This window comes from Danio rerio, chromosome 17 (genome assembly GCF_052040795.2).
Source record: "Danio rerio strain M-AB ecotype USA chromosome 17, GRCz13ab, whole genome shotgun sequence".
In the NCBI taxonomy this organism is placed as follows: domain Eukaryota; kingdom Metazoa; phylum Chordata; class Actinopteri; order Cypriniformes; family Danionidae; genus Danio; species Danio rerio.
The window spans coordinates 34,818,039-34,845,384 of NC_141037.1; the positions used below are offsets into that span (position 1 = coordinate 34,818,039).

Consider the following 27,346-nt stretch of genomic DNA (forward strand, 5'->3'; position numbering starts at 1 on the left):
TTAGTGTGTGATAGGCAGAAAGAGTCTTGGTGGAGGCTGCAGATATGTTTATCTCATTGTGGCTTAAAGCACAGAGGTGGGACATCCAAAGTCAAAGATAAAGCTGTAGATCATATAGCAAGACTTTATATTTATATATACATTATCGTGGTACACTTACAAAATGTAAACAGTATTGTTAAATATACATTTAGGCATTGAACGGCTTTACATTTGGGATTATTTGAGCACTCCTACATTACAGAGAAATATTGAGGAGAATAGCCAACATATTTACATGTGTCAGGTGTAGGACATCTATTCATAGATTTTATAATATTCATATATATCATTGGTGCTATTTGCAACAAAGCCTTTAATACAACACAAGAAAATCCTTATTGAGAAAGACCTTAATATTTGTAAATGAAAAATCATTTTGATGACACTGCATTAATGGGGTAGTTCAACCAAAAATGAAAATTCTGTTCAAATTCTCACCCTTTACTTGTTTCAAACCCTTCTGATATTTTGAAAAATGTTGGAAACCTGTAATCAGTGCTGGGGATAGTTACTTTTGAAAGTAATGCATGCAATATTGAGTTACTCCCCAAAAAAGTAACAAATTGCTTTACTTAGTTATTTTTTATGGAAAGTAATGCGTTGTATTACTTTTGAGTAGGGCCAGACGGAATCTGCAGACATTTTTTGCTATTTCTGCGCAGAATGTTGTTAAAAATCTGCGGATTTATGTGGAATGATTTTGGGAGTATCATGACTAAAACCTTAATATATCAGCTAAAAAGTAATACCTTTGTAACTTTTATTTAATGTTTACAATGCAAGTCCAATTAGATCCACTTATTGGTAAACAAAGCAAGTCTCTCATATAATATCTCTATTAAAGGACAGAAAATATGACTTACTATAACTATATTGTAAATAAATCATATAAATATTAGTCAATAATATTACTGAAATTAATATAAAAACGGAATAAATATAAATGTACACACATTTACACAAGCAAATAAACAGAATCAATGATGAGCTAAAAATCTGCCGAGTTCTGCGTGCTCGTGTGGGCCTACTTTTGAGTTACTTTGGTGTTACTTTTTCTTACCTTTTTTAATAGAGGAGCTCTGCAATTAACACTGTATAAACATTGACCTTTAAAAAAAAACATCAAATAACTAGAAAAGTAAAAAGAGAGAAAAGAGTCTGAAAATTTGAAGTAGTTTAAAAGTTTAAATCATAGAAGTAGTTTTAAGAAGTTTGAAACAGTTAAACCTACATGCATGCATGCATTGGCATGTTTTTTGCTAGGCTGTTGATAGGGGGTTCGGAGTAGTTGTTAAGGTGTTCTGAATGGTTACTAGGGTGTTCTTAGTGGTTGCTAGGCGGCTGCTAAGGCATTACTAGGGTGTTTTGACTGGTTGTAAAGGTGGTTGCTAAGGTGTTCTGAGGTGTTACTAGGGTGTTCCAGGTAGTTGTTAAGGTGTTGCTAGGCGGTTGCTAAGGTGTTCTGAGTAGTTGCTAAGGCATTGCCAGGGTGTTTTATGTGGTTGCTAAGGTGTTGCTTGGTGATTGCTAACTTTTTGCAAGGCAGTTGCTAGGGTGTCGGTAGGTGGTGGTTCGAGTGTTCTCAGTAGTTGTTAGGTAGTTGCTTAGGCCTTGCTAGGTGGTTGCTAAGGTGTTGCTAGGCAGTGCTGGGGTGTTGCTAGGTGGTTGCTAGGGTGTTCAAGTTGGTTACTAGGCGGTTGCTAAGGCGTTGCTAGGCGGTTGCTATGTGGTTGCTAGAGTGTTCTGAGTGGTTGCTGAGGTGTGCTAGGTGGTTGCTAAGGTATTGTAGGTCATTGCTATGGGGTTGCTAGAATGTTTAGTGAGGTTGCTGGGCGGTTGCTAAGCATTGCTAGAGTGATCTGAGTGGTTGTTAAGGTGTTGCTAGGTAGTTGCTAAAATGTTGCTAGGCAGTTCATAAGGTGTTCTAGGTGTGTGCTAAGTTGTTGCTAGGTGGTTGCTGGGGTGTTCTGAGTGATTGCAAAGGTGTTGCTAGGGTGTTCTGAGTGGTTGCAAAGGTGTTACTAAGGTGTTCTGAGAAGTTGTTAGTCAGTTGCTAACATATATTAGCATGTTCTAGTATGAATTAGCATGTTGCTAGCATGTTTCTAACATGAATTAGGATGTTGTTAGCATGAATTTAATTTTAATTAGCATGTTGCTAGTATGATTAGTATTTGTTAGTATGGTTTAGTATGTTGCTAGAATGAATTGGTATATTTTTGTTAGTATTTGTTAGTCAATGGGAGTTTTTTTACAATGGAAGTCTATAGGACAGTTGCTAGGGTGCCGTAAGTGGTTGCTAGGGTGTGGCTAGTAAGTTGAAAGGTCATTAGTGATTGGCAGATTGGTAGTCTGAGTTAAATAAGTCCAAACTTACGTCTGTATGACAGTCTGGCACAAAATATGACAGGGCAACTTAATTCAGAATAGTATAAAGTTAGTTTGGTGGTTGTAGTATGAACAGTCTAGGAGGAGATGTGTTCTTAAAATAGTCTAAGAAGAAGAAGAAGAAGTTTTAGTAGTATAACAGCATAATGGTTTTCCCAAGCCACCAAAATAATTTAGGATAATGTTATCTTCTGAGCTCTACATGCTGTATATACAGATTAACGAAAGTTTGTACTTTTTGTCTTATTAGTCAGGTAAAATAAGCATTGAGACAATCCCCTTTTCTCCCATGCATTAAGAATATTGAGAATACTTCCAGTGCAGAAATGTATGGTTTGGTTTCTGTTTGTTGCTGCAGGGAGAGCATTTTTTAAAGTAAATTAATTAAACTAAAAAGTAACTCAAATATTATTACTTACTTTAAAAAATAATGCGTTACTTTACTTGTTAGAAAAGTAATATTATTACATAACTCGCATCACTTGTAATGCGTTATCCCCAACACTGCCTGTAACCATTGACTTTCATAGTATTTGGTTTTCCTGTAGTTAAAGTCTATGATTACAGGTTTTCAACTTTCTTCAAATCGTCTTCTTTGCTGTTCAACAGAAGAAAAAAACTGATACAGGTTTGGAAACACTCAAGGGTGAGTAAATAGTATGTAAATGTTCATTGATGGGTGGACTATCCTTTTAAGTAGATTTTTTTTTTCACATTAGCTTGTATAAATTAAAAACAATGAGCAAGACTTTCAGCATTTATATTCAGCTCAAAATCCTTAACTTTTTATGAAATTGAATGAATAAAAATTATAGTTGTAGAGATACGTTTTATAGTTTGTTTTTAATGTACTGCATGTTTACACTGTTTTTATGCGTTTCATATGTGTATGTATTACATACAATTCAATACACCAAATTCTTCAGTTTGTCAGACACCAGTTGAGACTTTCCCTTTAACCACAGTTGATGTAATTGAGAATGAAAAGGTCCACAGCAGGTGGTGTCTCTGCAGTGTGGTCTTCCACAGGTGTTATGGAGAGAGACGAGGCCTGTATGTGCGCGGCCGGATCATCATGCTAACCTTCTTCAGCGAATAGTAATCCGAGTCCTTCCAAGAGTACCATACAATCCCATCAGGCCCCAGCAGGTTCTTCCCTTTGGCAGAGTAACGCCCCCCCTGGTGGTCAACAAAACACAAGAGACAGTCAAAGAGAAAGTTGACTCAAAAACTCACATTCTGTCTCTATTTACTCTCCCTCCACTTCATCCAAACTTGTTTGAGCTTCCTTCTAGTGTCAAAAACAAAAGAAGATATTTCAAAGAATGTTGGAAACCTGTACCCATTCATTTTCATGGTATTTTTTTCTAACTATGGATGTCAATGACTACCGATTTCCAACATTCTTCGAAATATCTTCTTTTGTGTTCGACAGAAGAAAGTATTTACATATAAATATATTCGTAACATATATATTTGGAACCACCTGAGGGAGAGTATATTTGCAGTTTTGGATGTACTGTCTGTAAGTTGGATGAGTTTATATTTTATGTTTTGCCATGTTTCGATTGTCCATTAATTGGTATTTGACCTTGTAATAGACTCCGTTGAGGTTGGCAAAGAAGCACTGATGGTACCACCAGCCCCCGTGAGAGATCTCGGCACAGATGTCTCCTGTGTCTGGAGTGCTGAAGCTTTGCTTGTCGTGATACCAGCCAAACGAGTCCTCAACCGTACCGCTGAATCCTGAGACATGGAGACGGTAGTGGTTGTCTTCATTCTCAATCCTGCAAAGGCAAGAAAGACGTTTTGTGCTCAAAATACATGTTTAGAGCATCTGTACAGATCTTACTTCATTTAAAACTGGAAAAATATTTTTAGTATTTAGTAAGTCAGTATTTTGGCAAACAGGTTCAGAAAAAAAGCACATTTAGACTTTTTACTTTTAACTTTTTTTACTTGTGCATAAGTGTTGTAATGAAATAAAACTGTAATAAAAATATGATGATTTTAAAATGCATTATATTGGTTGTTTTTTATTATAATTATTTAATTTAATTTGATTATATTTATGAATATCTTATTTTCCACCATGGGATAAAGAAGTAAAATAACTAAATTTTTATTGAGCAATTCTGACTATAAACTTGCAATTTTCAGGGGGAAAATCAAATTTTTACTTTCACTTTTTTACTTCTTACTCAAAGTTTTAATTCATATTTGACATTCTTGCAGAACTACAATCGCAAGTTGTCTTGTCACTCAATTTCTGATTTTATTTCTCAATTTATTTCCTGACAATTGCAAGTTTATAGGCTTACTTGCAACTCTGACTCTGTTCTCAAAATTCTGCATTAATACTTATAAATTTGAGTCTGAAGAGACTTAAGTCTGACTTTTAAACATTTTAAAATATTTGAAGATATGTCAATAAACCAGCTTAATGGAGTTCAACTAGGCCATACAGTAAACCACCAAAACCAGTACAAATATACACATGCACAGAGAGGTTTGTCAAGCCCACTCAACTGTGAGACACACACTCAATTACTTAAAAACTCAGTACTCAATTACTTATTAAAACTCAGTACAGGAGACCTGTATTTCTAAATTCAAGTGTTTAGAAATAATTAGATTGCTTCCAAATGTTTACCAGAAGTTCTGGTAGAGTGCGTGTTTGTGCTTGGAATTCCAGTCCTCAAGGTCAATGCGAAGCGAATACTCTCCCTGGCTGGAGATGTCATGGATGTGGTCATTTCCCAGCCAGAATTCTGCATGCAGATCTCCAAAACCATCCCTGTATTCTGTCCATTTACGGTTGAAATTGACCTTTCCGTCCTGCCGACGTTGAAACACTGTCCATCCACCTCCTAATCAAAACAAGGTTTCCTAAATCTCCAAGGACACAGTTTGATAAATCCAACAAAAACTACATCTTTATGAATGCTTTCATAGTAAAATGTAAATAAATAAACCGCAAACCTTGTGTTTCCATATCACAATAAACTTCTACCGGAGTCGATCCCAATGAGGGGACAACGGTAAAAATCCCAGATCTGTGTACTCCATTGTAATACAGGGATGCACAGTCAATCGGGCAGTTTCTTATGTGCTGAACCTCTGAGGAAATAAATATTAAATTTAATCAAGCTATTGTTACAAATAACCAGATATCTTAGTACTGAGTTCTGAGTTGCCAATGACCCTAAAGAAGCACCCTACTTTTTTGGAAATAGGTTAATTTTGCATGTTTTACTATTTTTAAATCCATTCAGATGATTTCCATGTCTGGCAGGAGCACTTTTAGCTTAGCTTAGCATAAATCATAGAATTGGATTAGACCATTAGCATCTCACTCAAAAAAAAATTTAAATCATGTACTAGGGCAAATAGAAAATGAAAAGAACTATACACTCATTCTGCCGTTATAATCCAGGAACTTTGCTGTCATATGGCTACAACAGGCACAATGACAGGCATTGTTACCTACTTAAACACTATTTTCAGACACTAAATAATATCATTGTACCTCCTACAGCCATGGTATGACAGCAAAGTTCCTTAATTATTACTAGAATAGCGAGGTGCTAAGGATCTAATCCGGGGGTGTCAAACTCAGTTCCTGGTGGGCCACAGCCCTGCACAGTTTATTTCCAACCCTGCTTCAACACACAAGCTGCGGTCACACTGCATTTTTCACACCTTAGACTTCCTTTTATCCCATCACATGATTGTGTGAGACCAATCGAAGATCAAAACATGACCCCTCTGTAGAGAAATAACATGGACCAATCTCTCGCTTTTTTAATGTCTAATCACCTTGTTTTATCCCGCCCTTTTTTGCAGCACTGTACAACAGAATTTCAAATGCACAAACTCTAGTGTGACCGCAGCATTACCTGTAGGTTGTAAACAAGCCTGAGGGACTCAATTAGTTTGAACAGGTGTGTTTAATTAGGGTTGGAACTAAAACACGAACCGAGTTTAGCACCCGTGGTCTAATCTGATTCAATGATTTATGCTAAGCTAATCTATGCTAAAGTGTTCCTATCAGACCAAGAAATTGCCGAAATTAGCTAATTCATAAATGGCTAAACTCAACTCTAGGTGGCTTGTAAAGCCTATTTCCGCAAAAAATACATTGCAATTATATTATTTTTCATTATTTTATTTGTTTATTTTATCAACTGCCACTGAAGAGATTGTTCACCCCAAAAAATAAACCTGCATTTACTAAATAGTTTACTATCGACTACCAAATGAAAGTTGAATGTGCCTTAGTGGCCTATCATGCTATGACCCTGTAAGACCTGAAATATTAAAAATTAGGCAGAAAATTCACATTTTCTGGAACTAAGATGTTTATTAAACCATATAGCAAAATCAAAAAAAATTCTAACACTTTATTTGGATGGTTCATTTGAGTATTAGTAGACTGTTTGCATTAATCTGTTGATACTGCTCCTTAAACAGACATTTAACTGACTATAGGAAACTTTAATAATCTATAATGATTTATATAATCTAATGAGAATTAGTTGCCATGTAGATGCAATGTAACTTAAATTCAATAAACGGACCATCAAAACAAAGTGTGACCAAAAAAATTTTGCCATATACATTTTATTCATGATATTTATTTTGCATCACGTTTGATACATCGGGTGTTTGTGCAACTTTTTGCTCATAACAATGTTAATTTTAATTAAAAAAAAAGTTTGCCCTTAACATTTGGATTGCAGTGAACATTTCAGGCAGTTTTTTCTTTTATGTTTTTTTTTTTTTACATTAAATATTTTACTTTAGTCTTTTATTATTTCACTTTGTAGTAGGCGTAATAGCAGTTTCAGTCCTTGTTCAGGCAAAGATTTACTTTAACTTAAACAGTACAGAGAAGTTTAAAGTGATTGCTGGAGCAGTGCTTTTATCTTCTGTCAGGTTTCTCCATGTTGGAAAATGATGTTTCCTGCATTCTAACATAAAAAGACACACTGCAGCTTGACCTTTTATAAGGTGCAGTTATTGTAGAAATACCCACAATGCGTTTTAAGTTGACATTTTAGTCACAAATTAGATTAATTTAATTATCAAAATACTGTGTGTTTGCATTGTAGTAGGTATGAGTTAGATTACATTACAAAAATGTGACACGATTGTTCAGGAATAATGCACCTTTTATACCTGTTGTATCAAATTTGATACATGAATTTTGAACACAATTCATTTGTAACGTAATTAATTAATTATTAGTTATGCATTGTTTCAGTCAAGTAAACCTTTATTTAATAAAATTATTACCAACAAAAGTTGTATTCTTACTAAAACAACCTAAAATTAGCAAATAGTTTCCAGCAAAAAAAACATGTGAGTAATACAATGAAAGCAGCTATTTTGAAAAGGTAAAAAAGGCCTTCCACTACTGCACTGTCATGAAAATTCACAAGAGGTCAAAATACAAGTATCAAATTATATTCAACAAGTTTTCAAGCCAAAAATTTATCAGGTTGATATTATATAGGTCTTAGAAACTTGTGTATCAAATATGATACATGCGGCTTTATAGGGTAAAGGTTCCTAAGTTTGGTTTTGAGGTCTCTGGTAATTGGCTTAAAGATCAAAAACACACTATAATTCTCTCATAATAGAAAAATCTAGCCTGACCATTTTGTTTTCTTGTTTTAAATGAAGATCCAGACTTTTAAAGCCCCTCCTTTCAAAAAGCCTTCTCTGCTCTGATTGGTCAGGTTTACGCAGTCTATTGTGATTTGTCGACCACTCACTCTAAATTCTCATTAACATATCTCAATTTCATTTCTGAAGGTTTCCTCAACATTTCTATTTGATTATTAAAAATGCTGTAATTCTCATTTTTTGGGGTGATCTATCCCTTTAATAGTCTAATAATATTACTTCCCAAACTGTAAAAAAAAATCTTGGTTGGCCTTAAATTTTTAAGCTGAATCAAATTAACCTTATGAGTCCATTGAACTTATATTTTGTTAAACTAACATAAAACAGCTTGCATAACTTATAAGATTAAGTTAGAACATGATTAACTTAGATTAATAAGTTAAACATGCTGTCAGGACTAATTGAGGATATCATTTTTTTTTACAGTGCAGTGAGCTGTTCAGTACCTAGTCATGCTGACCTGGATGCAGGGTATCTTGGGAGCTGAGGAGAGGGCTTGTGCGGATGATATTGATCATACAGCCAGGATTGCGTCTCACGCGCTCTACTATCATAGTGAGGTTGCGGATTTGTGTTTGCAGGTCGTAGATGAGTGAACCGTGGATGTCCAGCAGTGCGTTGGCCTCTTCGTAGATCTGCTGCAAAGTGTGGAAACGATTCTCTAAAGACGAGTTTACTCCAAACTTCTCCTCCCTCTGCCAGGACAGAAAACAGCACTCAGCAATTTAAAGAGGACAGATCTATTTTTGCAAACAGGAAAACAAATGGAAAAAGTAGTACTTAAGATTAATCATGTATCGTCATTCAGTTTGAAAGTGACCGGACACAAAAATAATAAGTCCTGTGAAGTGCTTTGAAATGTGCATTTTTTTTAATTCAATGTTTGACGTAGTGCAGTAGTGAATGCCAACCCCACCCACCCAAACCCCTCAAAGAATAGCCCCTTACCTTGTTAAAAACAGATATGCTGCTTCCCATTTCACATACTTTATTCATTCATTTATTTTCTTTTCAGCTGTTTCAGCTTTATTTATCTGAGGTCGCCACAGCGGAATGAACCGCCAACTTATTCAGCATGTTTTATGCAGCGGATGCCCCTCTAGCTGCAACCCCTCACTGGGAAATCCCATACACTCCCAATTCACAAACTACAGACAGTTTTAGCTTAATTCAACCAGAGCACCCCGGGGAATCCCACACAAATGCGAGGAGAACATGCAAACTCCACACAGAAATGCCAACTGACCCAGCCTAGACTCGAACCAGCGACCTTCTTGCTGTGAACAGCGATGCCCAATTGGCATACAATCCATCCTAAATAGTATTTGAAAATATTAGTTTGTCCCAAATCGTAGTAGCCTATATGTTGAAAAGAGTATGCCAAAGGATACCGGATGGTTTACTATTTCCAGTCAAATTTAGTGTAGTGTAGTAGAACCGTCCTCCGTTGTTATTGCCCACAGTAGCGTTTTGGACGTGAATTTGTTTAGAACTAGCCTACAAACGCGGTTTTGGACGTGGATTTGATTACAATTACAAACTCGGGTGTTAAAAAATAAATAAATAAAAAATAAATAAATAACTTACAAACATGATGGTCGCGCGAGACCGCCCTCAAGTAGAGAGGATTCGGTGAAGATGTTTGAATGACTATTAATATCTAGCCAACTGGAAATATTTAAATCGCGTTTTCTGTTTATTTCCTCTGCAACAACAATACTTAACTTGTTTGGACATTCATTAACGTCTGAATGAGGAGATTTCTCTGCATGAAAGACTCGTGAATGGGAGATTAACGTGCTGCTGCTTCTCCAATAAGGTAGGAAATTAAACATAAAAGAAATGTGGATGACGTGTGGATGACTGACAGGGCTCATAACCAAGCAACAATTACTTGTTATCGAGGAGTGTCCCAAAGCTTGTATACTGTTCTGTATATGCTCTATATTGTTCTTTTACAAATAAGTACATAGGGCGTAGAATAAGTATGCGGGACGCAGCGATAGTGTTTTGTTTTCTCACAGCTATGGTGTTGTACTATTGCAGTTCAAAGAATTGATTTCACTACATGCTTTTAAAAAGACTATGAAAGATTTAGAAGTTGAAACAGTTTTTGCGGATGTTTTGAATAGTTTGTCAGTGTGATTCACGTTAACTGTTATTTATTTATTTATTTATTTTTGTTTGTTGTCTGGTAGACCCATGTGACAAGTATATAGTGCCTAATCTTGGCCAGGAGTCAGGACGCTCTTGTAAAAGAGATTTTTAATCTCAATGTGTCTTTCCTAGTAAAATAAAGGTTCTAATAATAATAATAATAATAATAATAATACATCATTGAAGAAAAAATTCTAATTTCACTCTACTTTTAAGCAAAGACAAACTATAATAAAATCTAAAATGTATGCAGCAAAAAACCCTAAAAAGTAACTTTTACTTTGAATAATTTATTTATTTATTTATTTATTAGCCTTAAAAGAAAAAGCTGTTGAGATTTCTAAATTTTCTAAGACTGCTTTTGTGAAAGATTTATTTTCCATTATTTTATTCACTTGCTCAGTACAAAAAGGAAAAATACACATGCATGTTTTCCCGCAAAGGCATTAAGTCAAGATGACCTAAACAGTAGGCCATGTGAGGTCTAAATGTACCTTGAAGGTCTAAATGATATTGTAAGATGTATATTTTTCTTGGTTGAGTAAGAGCACAAGTGTTCAGTTTAAGCTGTACTTGAGTCAAGGACCTAAATTACCCACAGTACTTGAAAATAGTACAGGAACAAATACCAAAGAATTTGTTTTGTAATATTTCAACATTGCTAGCCACGGAAGGTGAAGTATGGTAGGTACTTCATGACTAAACAAGCATCTGTGTCACAGTGTACGACAAAGAAGTCTGCTACACTTCGTCATCACAGAAAGTCTAGGATGTTCAAATTTTTTCCTCGTCATCCACTAGGGCTGCATTCGAAATCTCATACTTCCCTACAATATTATGTAAAAACAGTATGAGTAGAGCAATATGTCTGCATTTATAGTATTCGACAAACAGTAGGCGAAATTTTTTTATTATTATTGATCAAAATCAAGAAATGCAATACAAGCCAAGTAAGACAAAAGTAAAGAAAATTTCAAAGGCTAAGGGTAAATATAAACAATATCCCAGAAATACACCTCAGGAAAAAAAGTCTCTCCAAGTACTACCAAAATGACCAGTATTGAAATACAGTAGCGTAGTAGGCCTAATTAAGCAGCTAAAGCTCTGCACAGTTCAAAAATGAGGCAGATTCAATTCTATTATTATGAATATTTATTATTGTCAGCCATTTTAAATATAATAAATAGCTTGAACATTAACACTGCCCTGGGCTTACAGGTAAAAAATAATGTTTAAATTAATATGTGCTTCTAAAAGTTAATTAGATTTTTTTTTATGTGTACTTATTCCTACTTGTTCCTACTATAACTACTTGTTCCTTGGATCTCATAAATATAGGCTATTTGTGACCATTTTCATATATAAAATGTTTTAGAAAAATGTTGAAATAGATGTAGATTTATGACTTATTTGTATATAGTATATTGGAAATCTAAACATTAACTTTAAATATATGATTTTGATTTACAAATTTAATTTAGAAATTAGATCTGCTAACTGCGTGTTATAGGCTTTGTGTGTGAGAATAGCAAGTCGTTAAACCATACTGTACCTGTCAACATTGGGATATAAAAATACGGTATACGCCCCCAACAGCTGTTACAAATATAGGGGAGGAGATTAGCTTCAAATGATAGAATCCGTAACAAACATTTGAAAATGTGTAATTTTTTTTTACTTGAATTATTCAGCAATTCCTCCGCGTACCACTAGAAGGAAGCCTGCATACCACTAGTGGTACACGTACCACAGAGAACGACTATATTAAATGATATACAGACTTGTATAATTCGCATAGCTTTTCAAAATTCATCTAGTAAATTTTGGAATCAGCATAGGTATTCCATCACATGGGTGACATTTTAATCAATAGTAGCACATAATCTCTTTTTAATATGGCGAAACGAAATACGGGACTGCTGCTTCTTAGGATTTTAGCTCATTTTTAGCATTTACCACCAATTATTTTTGATGACTGTGCTTTAATCACAAGCTTTTTGTTTTTTTTGTTTTTTTCAAAAAGCTGGTCTTTCTAGTATGGTCACAGCTGAACTCGCAAATTTTAATTGTTTTAAATGTATTTTACAGGAATGCAGAGCAGTGTTGGTCACTACTGATCATGTGTTAGTGTGTTGTGAAGCTCTAATCCAGTAACTGATCAGGGTTAAGGAGGTATTAGTACAGAAACAGTGCGCTACTACTCAATACAGAGGTGGAGCACACCTGTTAATATGTGAGCTGTGCTATAAACACATGGACTTTGCTTAGTAAATAAAAACTGAGATGACTTGTAAATCACTTTTATCATGAAATAATTGGCAGGTTCACTTTAGAAAGTATTTAGGCCATACTTTTTTTTTTTTATGAATAAAAATAAAAGTATTAAATATTATTAAATACAATAAACAACAAGCCCCATGACGTACTGTACATAATTTTGGCCTAAGACAATATACTTATTTAAAGCGCACTCATTTTACTTGTGTTTTCCTGTTAAACAAGATTCAACATTCTGTATGGACCTTTTTCACAAGACTGCCATGACACGTTTAACGGTCATCATAATCTTAAATCCTTGAAAGTTAGATTTTTTTTTAAATCATATGAACATTTCTATGCATTTACATATGTAGTATGTCATCTTTGTATCAAAAAAAAAAAAAAAAAAACAGAATTACCGTTTGTGTGAGGTGTTTCTAATGCAGCGTCTATGGGACTAAGAGTAAATTTGAAGTTATTCTCTCCTCTGCCGGTTATCATCTCTCACACAATTTTTTTTCTGAAAGTCTTGATAACCTCATTTTAGAGTTTTTCTTTTACTATTTTAGCAAATAAGACTGTAAAAAAATATTTGTTGTGCTCTCCCATTCACTGCGCTTAAAGTTTACCCAACTATGACGACTTCCACGACTGAGAAACCCAGAAATTTGAAAAGGGTCTGTTGGGTCCCCCAAACCAGGGCTTGTCGTCGAGAAGATGGTGTTAATTGTGGTTCAGTTGATCAAATCCATAATTTCTTATTGTTTAGAGAGCAGGGCAAGGAAAGCCTTAGAGATAAAATTAGACAAGACAAGAGGAGCCAGCAGGAGAAATACGAGAGGGAAAGGAAAAAAATGCAACCACCTTCACCAAGAGCCAAAGAAGCTATTCAGGCAGCAATTTTAAGGCCTTACTATGTTATCAGGCTAATTAGGCAAGTTAGCTTAATTAAGTAAATCATTAGACAACAATGGGTTATTCTGAGTCATATCAGGCTTTTTATATATTAAAAAAAATTAAAATGGCAAAAAAAGAGAAAAGAAAGAAATATTAGCTATAAATTATACATTTTAGAGAAAGAAAAAAATAGCTTTATGATGCTTTCTGAAATGCTTTTTTTATCTCACAGTGTTGTGTTTATAACAACATCTTGCAGTTTTCACTTAAAATGTAAAATATTTGCCAATTCTGAGAAAAAGTATATGTAAACTCTATAATAATATAATATAATATAATATAATATAAAAATTATTTTGACATATCCATTTGAAAAATGTGAGAAAGCAATGTCTTAACTCATCTCATAATATTGAGTTGCAATGAATAAACTGTAACATCTCACATTTCTTAGATTTGTGGTTGTTTCTAATAGTTTTGACTTAAAAACCTGCAAATTGCAACTTTTCTCAAAACTCTGAAATATTTATCTCAGTTGCCACTAAAATGTAGTTATGAAGTTGCAAATTCAAACTATTAACTTTCAATTGAGAATTGACATTCTGCATTTCTGCATTCTCACATTCATAATTTAGCATGCTGCATTTCCAATTTTTTTTCCCTTAGAACTGTGAGTTGATCTGTCTCTTCAAGTCACGTAAAAACTTCCTACTGTGACATACAGTTCACAATTCAGGGAGAAAATTTGAATTTATCCTTTTTTTTAATCCTCTTGGCAGAAACCTATTGGACTTCATTACAAATTTGCAATAGTATTATAAAAGATTCTTCTCATGCTCACTTAATACATATTTTACTTGTCTAAAGCCTGTACACTGAAAAACAATGATTAATTGGATTTACAATTTTTTTAAGGCAATTGATTGCCAAAGATGAAAAAGTAATGAAGTACAAATAATTCTTACAGTAATTAAGTACATTTTTCTGCTATCAGTACTTCACTTCACTATTAATTTTTCTGATAACTCACTTTTACTCCTTAAATTTTTAAATCGAGCTTGTTACTTTCGTTTTCATGTGTTTATTACCGGGATATTATTTCTTGTAATTTGAGAGCCTTCTTGATTGAGTCAATCTATTTTGTGCGTCTCTTAAAATTATTCTAAAACAGTGGTTCTCAAACTGTGGTACGTGTACCACTAGTGGTACGCAGGCTTACTTCTAGTGGTACGTGGAGGAATCACTGAAAAATGAATACAATTTTAATAAATTGATATGTACGATAACACCAATGCGATGAGCATTGGCTGTTCTCTATAGTCTATGATCAATGGGCTGTGCTTAGAATGTTTACTTTAGTGCATTGCATCATCAGCTGCTAAAAATCAATCCAATTGGCAGAAAACTAGAGAAAGAGGTGCGAGGTGCTTGCAGAACAGATACGCGCTAGAGCAGTGGCCCACGGGCCACAGACCGGCACCGGTCTGTAGATCAACTGGTACATTCATTATTTCCATTTTATTTATTATCTGAGTCTGAACGATCATTTATTTTGTAATCTTTTTTTTAAAAAATGAATGTATTCTCTTGTTATATCTCGGTCACTTGAGCGCCAGAATTTAACCTACAGGCTAGCAAAACAAGAAGAACTGCAGCAAGATGCACTTGTGTATTCCAGGCGCACCCAGATGAAAACATCTTAACTTTTCAGAACGCTGCACCACAAGTCACGTGACAATAACCAATTGATCAGCTTCATATTTTGTATGGAATATAATTTCTTTAGACTAATTATCTCAGACAAACACAGAATGCCCAAACACTGCAGAGCTTTTTAATTTTCTCCACTAATAAAACTTGTATCATAGTGCAGCAATGTTTTGTTAGCTTGACATCCTCTGAGAAAAAACAATCTACAAACAAGTTAGTGTTTAAATTTCAAAAACTTTTACAAATATGTCATATGTACATGCAATATATATTTTTAAATGTATCAAAAATTGTATAAACATGAATATGACCCTGCCTCATTTTCAACTGTGCAGTGCTGTAGCACCTTAATTTGGCCAAATACGCTACTTTGTTTCAATACTGGTCATTATGGTGGTACTTGGAGAGACATTTTTTTTCTGAGGTGGTACTTTGAGAAAGTTTGAGAACCACTGCTCTAAAAATAAATAAAAAAATAAATAATTAAATAGTGAAATCAAATGGGCAGCAAGAAGAAAATGAAGCAGCTTTAGCATAATGCAAACAAGTATTTGTAGTCAAATACGTTCAGTTTTTTTATTTCAGCAAAAGAAAAATATATAAAATATGTTTCGGACAAAATGAGGTGTTAAAATTAAGATATTTATTAGTTATAAATACAGTACTGTATATTGGCAGAAGGATTACATTTTAGAAAATATACGAATGAGTATACTAGCTGTTAATCTTAACAGCCATAAAGTAAGTTAAGTTTTGTGTCCAGGTAATGATACACAGGTGGTTACCTCTGTGAAACTAAAACAGGTAGTAGTAATTAATACGTTTTAATTTAGTACTTATTTCAGACTGTACTTCTTTACTTTTAGTTGAGTACAAAAGTGTAGTCAGTACTTCAACCTGAGTAAAGGATGTGTGTACTTTTGCCATCTCTGTTGGTTGCAAACAATTCATATGAACTGAATTTAAACAAATGAAGTTGAACATTACTAAATTTAATTAGTTTGTTTTAATTCAGCCCATATAAACTGTTTGCAGGCAGTTACCTTAAAAATGTAGTAAATCCAGTTAATCATATTTTTAGTGTTCTTTAGCTGTTCTACCTGCAGCTCCAGAACTTTGATGCGATGCCTGTGATTCCTCAGCTCCTCTTGAAGCTCAGAGATGGTCTCCTTCAGGTCCTGCATCTGCTGTTTTCGCTCCTCATTCTCGCGCAGCCAGTACGAGACCTCATCCGTACAGCGAAACATATCAGGACACCTCTGCTCCTCCATCTGCGGTAATGTGGCTATTAAACGACACTGTCCATTTGGCATCACTTCATTGCTGTATTCACCACACTGCATTAAGGCACTGCTCACTTTATGTGTGTCGGTCTGAGAAGTTTTGTCAGAGTCTGTGGTTTTAGACTCATCAGCAACATCTTTGGATTTAACCACAGTGTTTTGGGCCCAGAATAACAGAGTGTACAGTAGAGACAACTTCATTCTGCATTAGACAGAGGTTTTCCAGGAAAAATAAGTGAAAACTTCATCAGACCTTCAAACCTATTTGGGTCTTCAAACTGATAAAGCTTATTTCCTTATGGTTTAATGAAGTCACTGGGTCTGTCCAGAGCAGGTGGGATGTCATTGAAATGGAGAATCCTGATTGGCCTTGCATTTTCTGGAAATCCTCAACAGATTGCCACTCTATGTTCTGCATGAGGAAATAATGGTATTATTAGGTTAATAACAGGACACAGATTCATTTAGTTAAAAAACACACATAGTGTGTTTAAATGTGTTTATAAATATATATCATATTCAAGAAACCAGTCTTGAGATGATTCACGCTTTATTACATGGTGTGTTATCCTGCTGGAAGTAGCCATCAGAAGATGAGTACACTGTGGTCACAAAGGGATGGACATGGTCAGCAACAATACATTGGTAGACTGTGGCGTTGACACTATGCTCAATTAATACTATTGGGCCCAAAATGTGCCAAGAAAATATCCCCCACACCATTACACCACCACCACCAGCCTAAACCATTGATACAAGGCATGATGGATCTACTGTATGCTTTCATGTTGCTGAGACTAAATTCTGACCCTAACATCTGAATGTCACAACAAAAATCGAGACTCATCAGACCAGGCAGCATTTTACCAATCTTCTATTGTTTAATTTTGGTGAGCCTGTGCTAATTGTAGCCTTAGTTTCTTTGCTCTTAGCTGACAGGAGTGGCCTGGTGTGGTCTTCTGCTGCTGTAGCCCATCCTCCTCAAGGTTCAATGTGTTGTGTGTTCACAGATGGTCTTCTGCTTATACCTTGGTTGCAACCAGCAGTTATTTGAGTTACTGTTGCCTTTTTATCAGCTGGAACCGGTCTGGCCATTCTCCTCTGACCTATGGCATCAACAAGGCATTTGCGCCCACAGAACTGCCGGTCACTGGATATATTCTCTTTTTTTGGCAATTTTTTGTAAACCCTAGAGATGGTTGTGTGTGGAAAATTCTAGTAGATCAGCAGTTTCTGAAATACTTAGACAAGCCTGTCTGGCACCAACAACCATGCCGCATTCAAAAGTCACTTAAATCACCTTTCTTCCCCATTCTGATGTTCGGCTTGAACTGCAGCAGATTGTCTTGACCATGTCTACATGCCTAAATGCATTGAGTTGCTGCCATGTGATTGGCTGATCAAAAATTTTGATTAACCAGCAGTTGCATTGGTGTACCTATTAAAGTGGCCGGTGAGGGTGGATATATACAAAACAATATATATATATAGTATATTTATCATACAAAACAAAACTACTATGGAAGTCAATAGTTTTCCAACCTTTTTTAAAATATTTTATTTTGTGTTTAACAGAAGAAAATCATAATGTTTTGAAACAAATAAAGGTTGAGTTTATTAAATAAAATTTTTGGGTGAACCATCTTTTAAAATGCTAATTCCGAGTGAAACTGTTTTAAAACCATGTATAAGGATTATATCACAGGACTCAACTCAACATGGAAAAAAGTTTTCATTTTATCTCAGAATATTCATAATCTATTTGTTTAAATGCTCTAAAAAAACAACCAACAAGCAAGCAAACAGACAAACCTAGCCCTAACACAATGTAATGCAATTATTGCAAGGAGGCTTTTTCTTCATTATGACTGTATGGTTGACTCTGACATATTTTTTACATTATTCCACCTAAATATATAGCCTAGTTACCTAGGGGGTATATACTGTATATATAGTCACCTTGGATTTATAAGGTTCTATCTGCGTTCTGAATGATTTTAAGATATCAAGCTTCAAAGTTTTTGCATTCCATTGCAAACAGTATGTGTGTAACATTTGTTTTTAAATAAAAAGTCTTAAAATGTAAACAACTTATAAAAAAACATCCCATAATGTAAATAAGTTGTCAATTAAGAATAACAATAACTTAATTTTGACAAAAAATGTCAGATAGAACCGTATAATTCTGAGGTGACGAAATTTAAAAATAAAAATCCATTGGGCTCAGTAGGTAGCCTCACAGCAAGAAGGTCACTGGTTCAAGCCTTGGCTGGGTCAGTTGGCATTTCTGTGTGGAGTTTGCATGTTCTCCCCTTGTTCACGTTGGTTTCCTCCTGGTGCTCCAGTTTCCCCCAGTCCAAACACATGTGCTTTAGGTGAATTGAATAAGCTAAATTGATCGTAGTGTATGAAAGAGTGTGCATGGGTGTTTCCCGGTGTTGGGTTGCAGCTGGAAGGGCATGAGCTGCGTTAAAAACATATGCTAGATAAGTTAGCGATTCATTCCGCTGTGACGCCCCCTGATAAATAAAGGAACTAAGCCGAAAAAAAAAAAATTAATGAATGAATAAATAAACGTCTATTTACATCTATGATTTGACAAATATGGAAGTCTACTATGCCAAACGGTGGAAGTCAATAGCTGTTTTTTTCACAACCTTCTTCAGCATATCTTCAACAAAAGAAACAAACTCAAATAGGCTTGGAAGAAGTGAAGGGTAAATAAATGATGACAGAATTTTCTGAATTAAAAAGAACTAGCCTATGCATTGCATACAGATGTTTTGTTTGTGACATTGAGCAGCAACTTATTTGCATTTAAAGAGGCACACGGGAAAATAGCTTGTTTTTGCTTCCATCCAAAAAAAAAAGAGCACACATTAATATTTTAAACAAAAAATTTGCAGATAAACTTAATACTTGTAAAAACATCCCTTTAAAACTTTGTTTCAAATATATATATATATATATATATATATATATATATATATATATATATATATTTAAAATTGGGCAATTTACATAAATTTGTCTAATACCTCTCTCCATATTCATGACTCATATTGCCCACTGGGTCTACATTTATCAAGCGTTTAAAGATCATAAGAGATACAATGTGCCTTTCAACAAGTGGATGCAGCTTTACAGATGCACAACATCGTTCAAGAGCAAAATACATCTCCAAACTCCAATCAAAAGCTGAAATATAAGCCTGTGCAATGCCAGCAAACGAAACAAATCCAAAGGAGATTAACAGTTACCTTTTACCAAGCTGGCAGATCTTCTTGTCACTGGGAATGTGGAAAGTATTTCTTCTTTTCTCTCGCGCATTCACTGTTGGTAGGAAATGCTGCTATGTGAAGAGAGTTACTGGGCTGACAGACATCTTATCCTCTAAATCTTCTCTAATAGGATTACATTCACTGTGCAGTGTGGGTGAATGTGCAGCCCGATGAAGATATTCACAGCCTTTTTTTTTCTCATTGTTAACTAGACTGAATGTTGCATTTATCCTAAATATCACATTGTCTCTATTGTTTTTTTGATTAGCATGAACTTTTATGAACTATTTTTATGTATTAATATACCTTTTTTCACCTTATTTAGTCCCAGCATGCTCTGGCTTATTGTGTTAGTGGAGTGTGTGTAAAAAAGCAGTTGATGACATAAACATAAAAGCCGGCAAGGTCAGGGCTCTGATATAATGATGTGTCCTTAATGGACAATACGCCCTCTGAATGGGTTTGCTGCTATCGTTTCGAATGTAGAAGCACTATTGAGATATGGAAGAAGATTTAAGACCCAGTCGTTGACTATTTTTTCAGTATTTTATTCCTAAGATTACAAACAATTTTTTCAAAATTATGACAATATTGCAGTGGCACAGTGGTTATCGCTGTCACCTTACAGCAAGAAGGTCGCTGGTTCGAGCCTTGGCTGTTTCAGTTGACATTTCTGTATGGAGTTTGTATGCTCCCCCTGTGTTCGTGTTGGTGAAAGCTACATTTTCCTAGTGTATGTGTGTGAATGAGAGTGTTTTCCAGTGATGGGTTGCAGCTGGAAGGGCATATGCTGGATAAGTGGCGTTTCATTCCGCTGTGGCGACCCTTGTTTCATAAAGGGACTCAGCCAAAAATAAAATAATGATTGACAATTTTGTTTAATAAACAGATGCAGTTTTAACGCTGATTGGGTGTGAGAATGAATATGCCCACTGCTGTTTAATGCATGTACACAAAAATATGCTGGGTTGTCGTAATCAGATGTTGGATCAAATATGGACAAACCCAATGTTAGAATAATTGTAATGTCAAATAAATTTAAACAGCACGTTTCTATCCACATTTGACCCAATGTTTGGTTCTGACAAGCCAGCATTTTTTATAGTAAAGATTAAGTTACAATAAATCTGCCAGCAATAGTATCAGAAGCACAGTACTAGATTGGACTTTTGCAATATGGATTTTGAGGCATATATACAGTATTTAACAAGTTGTTGGAAACATTTATTTGTCAATGGCACATGCATGATGTGATTGTCTCATTTCAGCACAGCCCAGAGATGCTTTAATGGATGGAGATCTGGTGACCGTGGAGGCTATTTGAGTATTAAACTTATGTTACAGTATGTTCAGTAAACCAGTTTGAGATGATTTGAGCTTCGTCAGGTGGTACAGTATGTCATCCTGCAGAAGTCCTCCTTATATATATAACCATATATTCTATATGTATGTTTGTGAAAATTGTTATTTCAGGATTAGACATGTTTCTGCAGCCACATTTGACTGATTTGATGCATCCTGACTGAACAGAAGTGTAAAAAAAAAACTTTTGATATATCGGTATATGGTGTATTTCTGAGAAAGGCAGCAATATAGAAAATATTAATCAGGCTAAAAATAAATAACTATCAATAAATAAAATTTAAATATTCATTTTTTAGGGTATAATGTGACATTTGATCACATTAATTAATTAAACTTTTCAGTTTATTTTAAAGGTAGTTTTAATAAAATTTCATATTGCTATTTTTTTACTGTATTTGAATAAAATAAATACAGAATTGTTAAGTACAATAATATAAACACATAATTCTTTTGTATGGTGATTTGTTTATGTTGTCTTTGTTGGGCAGTTTAAATACTAAGACTATTATTATTTTCATTTAATATTTCCTGCTATGCATTATTTTTCATTTTTCCAAAGTAATTTGCCACTTTTTTTTACAATACAGTGGTGTAAAGTAACAAATTACAAAGACTTAAATTACTGTAATTGAGTAGTTTTTTTCAAAAAAATGTAATTTACTAAGTAGTTTTAAAATTGTGTACTTCTACTTTCACACAGTACATTTTAAGTGCTGTATAGGTTCTTTTGTTCCACTAAGTTCCTTCAACCTCCAGTCACTACTTCTTTTTTTTTTCTTTTCTTGTCTTTGGGGATTAGAAAAATCAGTCCTGTGATTCCTGTCCAATCAAATCGCACATAGAAAGTAAATCGCACCATACTGAACAACCTCAAGACATGGGCAAATTATAAATGCAGCAAACTGTTTGGAAGCGTTAAAAGCATCCAAGAATATGTCCAAAATCTTTACACTCAATGACCCAGAGACTGTTTAGATGCATGTCATTGATAAGAAGATGGCGGATCTTTACTGTAGCATGTAATAATTTGCCGATGTACGATGTGATCCTGGATTAACATCTATTATGTTGTTCCTGGAACATAATTTTTGTTGGAAAATGTAATCCACCTAATCCCTATTCCTAAACCTAACCATGACTATTCAGAGGGGAATAATACTTGGATCACAATGTAGAAGTGCATAAACCTAAGTAAGCCTAAACGTAACATAAACGATAAATGTATCCCTTAATTTTGGGCTAAATGGAATGATGTTCCAGGATCAACAAATATGCTAATCTAGGAACATGTACTTGGTAAAATCAGGTTGGCGATTTAACTGTATGGTGGCTAAAATGTCCCTAAACAATAACTAAATGCACTACAGAATGTTTCATTTACACACACACCCACAAACTACATGTAAATGCATTAGTTTTTTTACAGCATAATACTAACTACTCATGAATACTTTTAAAAGGGGTACATTTTACTCAAACTTAGAGTAATATTTACAACTGATACTTTTACTCTACCTGCACTACATTTTTGGGCAAGTAATGGTACTTTTACTTGAGTATGATTTTTCAGTACTCTTACCACCACTGACCCTGGACCAGTCTTGGGTATATTATTGGCAATAACAAACAAATTGTATGGGTCAAAATTGCTGATTTTTCTCTTTTGCCAATTTTTTTTTTTGAATATTAGGTAAAGATTTTGTACATTTTGCTACTGTAAATATATTAAAACAATGTTTGATTAGTAATATGCATTGCTAAGAACTTAAGACAAATTTAAAGACGATTTTCTCAGATTCTCTCAAATTTCTATTTTTAAATAGTTGCATCTTCAACAAATATTATCCTATCATAACAAACCATACATCAATTTAAAGCTTTTTCATTCTGCTTTAAGACCTCAATTTTTGAGACTTATGGTTTTGTGTCCCCCGTTTAATATATTTGTAAAAATTAAAGTAGATATACCAAAATTTTATATTTTCTCCTTAACCTGAGCTCCTATCAAACCATGTTAACATGATCTTTTGTTCTGTAAATGCATCCAGATGGCTTCCGTCTTCAAATCCTTCACCTTCCAACCAATTTCAACACAGGCTTAGCACCTGTGTGCCCTTACACAGCACAAAACATGCTCTGTAATTGATTTGAAGTGAGTTTAAATCCTTAATCACCAAACTCCTGTAAACTGACACATCTGCCCTTAAACATAATGAGAAAAACCATCATCATTTAGTTAGCCAGACTGAATAAGAATCCCGTACTAATCCTGCACTCATTCACATCTGACTCTTCGCTGTTGACTGACAACAGTTGATTCATTACTCATCCCTGCCATAGATGATGCCGGTGGGTTTCCTACCTGCACAACCCATTAAAAGTCACAGAGTCTGGTGACCTTGAGGAATTGACGCACAGTTAGCTTATAAAAGACGATTGGGGGTCTCAGACATCAGAGACGAGCAAACGCAAAGACAACCAGACACATCCGAGACTCTCAGAGAGAACAACTTTGGTTTCTGACTTCTTTCTGTGCAAAAGGTGGGTGAAAAATATCCCATACACTAAAATAATCTGGATTGTTTTCTTCAAAAAATTGGACAAACTGAACAGTTGGGATTTGTAACTGAACTATTGGGTTATTTGATTCAAATGTTGAGTTAAAACTAACAGATTTTTTATTGATTTGTCTTTTTTGCATGTCAAATAATTCATTTAATTGATGTATTTCATTACTTTGAAGTATTATTTCATACTTTCCAACTGTTCTTTCAACTGTGGTGTGCAAACAAATGTGTTTTGAGAGTCAATACAATATGAATTTAACATGCTTAAATGTGAGTTGTATTGTGTTCTCAGAGATGGTGAGGGGAGTGAGGATGTTGTGTCCTGCTTGGCTCTTGGCTCTGGCTGTTCTCTGCGCAGGAGGATCTGAAGTCAGAGCTCAGTGTTGGGAAAACGCCCGCTGTCGAGACCTCAGCACAGAGGAGAACATCTTGGTGAGTTGCTGGATTCGTCACGGCTTAGATTAATTGCTGATCCTTTACTATTATTATTTTAGATGTTCTGTGCTCTGTAAGTTACATTGTAAGTAACTCCCATTAGAAAATTAGACGTGTACAGTAAGTGCAGAGTTATAATCAGTAAAAATGTCTGTTGGGCAACTATCATTAAAATAATAATTGCTTAATATTTTGTTGATTAAATGGTTGAACAGACTTGTTTTGGGGCTGAACTTTTGGCTTTTTTTTTTTTGTTTGTTTTCTTTTTTTTTTTTTTTTAGTTGATCATTTGTGACCATAGACTTTAAAACCAGTCATTAACATAGGTATATAATATTTGGCTCAGAAACAACTATTTGAAAATCTGGAATCTTGTGGATTAAAATACAGAAAAAAAATTTATTAAAATTGAGTTTTGATATATTTTAAGTACACTCTCAGAAATAAAGGTACAGGAGCTGTCACTGGGGCAGTACCTTTTCTGAAGATACATATTTGTACCCAAAGAGTCCACAGTGGTACCTCAAAGGTGCATTTTAGTTCCCCAAATGTACCTATAAAGTACCTTCGAGGTACCATTATGGACCCTTCAGGTACAAATATGTATCTTTAGAAAATGTGCTGCCCCGGTGCCAGCTCCTGTACTTTTATTTCTGAGAGTGTAGGAAATTGATAAAATAACTTAATGAAACGGTATATCTACAATTTTGACCATAGACATATTTTGCCATTGCCAAACTATACTTACATTAGATTTGGTTTTGTGGCCCAGTTTCACATTTTATATAATTATTTGACTTCTTTTTTTTTCTTCCAGGTACAGCATTTACTATTCAAAAGTCTTGTCATTATTAAATTGATATAATCAATATTATAGCAGAATATTATATGGCTGGTATACATTTTTGATATGATAACCTTGGATAAAAATTATCATGGTATCATGGCTGGATATAAATATAAGTTTCACTGTATCACAGTATTGTATTTACTGCTATAAAATTTGTTCTTTTCAAACATTTTCTTTAGAAATAACAACTTTTTTCCCATTTAACACAATACATTTTAGGAACCATTTATACTATTTTGGAACAGTAAACATGTCAGGCTACTACAATAAACCATTGACTATATACTATCTTCATTGGCTTCAAAAACACAGATTTCCTTACAACACATAAAAACACCTAAAAATAACCTTTACATTCACAAAAAGTTTAACAAAACATTTTTGCGATTTTAATACCTTGACTCTTCCAAACCACAGTAAACCTTTAAGCCGGTTATTGTCCCATTCCTACTCTACACCAGTAATGTTTCTTTATTCTGAACAATATAAAATAGCCTATGACATTTTTAAGAATGTTCACAAAAATTAAAATAAAATTCTTTTTTGACATTTGTTTTTGAAAGCCACAATTGTGCAGGATTTTCTTTCCAATCACAATTATAAAACCTCACATAATGCCAACATATTAAACCACGTGTTTTGTTTTTTAACTGTATTATTTTCTCCTCTTAAGGAATGCATACAATTATGCAGGTCTGAACTTACAGATGAAACCCCCGTCTACCCCGGAGAAAGCCATCTACAGCCTCCCTCCGAGCCGGAGCAAATCGACCTCCTCGCACACCTTTCCCCTGTAGCACTCGCAGCCCCTGAACAGATAGAGCCGGAGTCCGGCCCTCGACACGACCACAAGCGCTCCTACTCCATGGAGCACTTCCGGTGGGGCAAACCGGTCGGCCGCAAACGCAGACCCATCAAGGTGTACACGAACGGCGTGGAAGAGGAATCCGCCGAAACGCTTCCGGCAGAGATGAGACGCGAGCTGGCAAATAACGAGGTCGACTATCCGCAAGAAGAGATGCCTTTAAACCCACTTGGAAAGAAGGACCCCCCCTACAAAATGACCCATTTCCGCTGGAGCGTCCCGCCGGCTAGCAAGCGCTATGGAGGCTTCATGAAGTCCTGGGACGAGCGTGCTCAGAAACCACTGCTCACACTCTTCAAAAACGTAATGCATAAAGACCAACCGAGGAAGGATGAGTGAGTGGCTTTAAGGGGGAGAGGTTGTTATAGGGGGATGTTTTGAATATACTTTCTTCCCAGCAAACTTCTGGATGAGAGGTTCCTATCATGCATAGAAACGAAGGTGGGCAATGTTAACAATAGCACTTAAATCTTGATGAGTTTATTCACACTGTATTCAACAATAAATTCTGAATTCTGTATATAGAAATGCTGTGGTGATTAAATACCAGCTTAGAGGCTAAAACAGCATTTTTAGAATATTTATTGAACATGTATTATACTGTACATTTTGAAAATGTGACATAAAATGATGTTTCAAGCAGAAGAGAACACAATGGTTCATTTCTGAACAACCAACAGCTCAAAATCACTTAGCGGTTGCCAATAAAGCTTTAAACACAGGCCAGACTTTAGTTTGAATTCATAAAATTAGTCTTTAATTGATATTCACATCACATATGTACATCACTTAATGATTTCATGTAGGCAAACATTCACAGAACACAGTTCTGAAGTCATATTGGTTTGCGGTGTCCATATCTAAACACACAATAGACTATTTACGATCCACAGTGTTGTGATGATCTCACTTATTAAAAATAAATAAATAAATACATTAAAAAAATGGTAAAAGCACAGACAAAACACTCAGTGCATGCAGCGGCTGATCAGGAAAGACAAAACTTTGATATTTGATTTCATACATGCAAAAATCACCTCACATGTAAGCAGCCTAGAATATTCCACCTGTTGAACATCGTAGCCATATTTGACAGAAGATAAAACCCACTTGTTGATTTTTATGCTTGTAAATAACATAAAAGGCATCACCAAAAATAAATAAAAAGTATCACGACTTGAGGGGGTAAAATACGCAAAAGACTTTTAAACCAGAACAGAATGACATGACAAACACTTTCAAATCCTAGACAAGAACAAGTCAAGATGAATCGCACAACATTAAGTATATTCATACAACACGATGACACAGTGAGCTTTAAAGTGCTGCGATTAACTCTGGGAGAACTAAAATCTGGGCATAAAGCTGAAAGTATTTACACTTTATTTTGTAAAATGAAAGAATAAAGAAAGAAAACTTTACAAGGAACAAATAAAACACACATTTCATGGCAAAAAAGTTTAATTCCATTAGACCCCAAAAATAAGAGCCTATAAATGTGCAGCCATATTTAGAACTACCTTTTTACTGCAAAATGTGAATTGAGTCATCTAACT

General features: G+C 34.8%; 2 protein-coding genes across 4 annotated transcripts; one reads left to right on the forward strand and one right to left on the reverse strand.

Moving 5' to 3' along the window:
* Window positions 1-112: 112 nt before the first annotated feature.
* Window positions 113-25,960, reverse strand: LOC100537549 (angiopoietin-related protein 7). Of its 3 annotated transcripts, XM_087290776.1 has the most exons (8): window positions 25,631-25,960; window positions 19,688-19,760; window positions 16,245-16,839; window positions 8,582-8,816; window positions 5,413-5,550; window positions 5,084-5,300; window positions 4,022-4,217; window positions 113-3,609 (listed from the first exon to the last, which is right to left on the reverse strand). In XM_087290776.1, the coding sequence occupies exons 3-8, from the start codon at window positions 16,626-16,628 to the stop codon at window positions 3,463-3,465; spliced, it is 1,317 nt and encodes a 438-aa protein (XP_087146902.1). In that variant the 5' UTR covers window positions 16,629-16,839; window positions 19,688-19,760; window positions 25,631-25,960; the 3' UTR covers window positions 113-3,462. The 3 variants fall into 3 exon arrangements, with proteins under 3 accessions (XP_087146902.1, XP_087146904.1, XP_087146903.1); XM_087290778.1 differs by lacking the exon at window positions 16,245-16,839; XM_087290777.1 differs by lacking the exons at window positions 16,245-16,839; window positions 19,688-19,760; window positions 25,631-25,960 and adding an exon at window positions 9,847-9,961.
* On the forward strand, window positions 23,379-26,440 carry pomca (proopiomelanocortin a). The gene is made up of 3 exons (NM_181438.3): window positions 23,379-23,614; window positions 23,933-24,072; window positions 25,599-26,440. The coding sequence occupies exons 2-3, from the start codon at window positions 23,935-23,937 to the stop codon at window positions 26,127-26,129; spliced, it is 669 nt and encodes a 222-aa protein (NP_852103.1). The 5' UTR covers window positions 23,379-23,614; window positions 23,933-23,934; the 3' UTR covers window positions 26,130-26,440.
* Window positions 26,441-27,346: the final 906 nt, after the last annotated feature.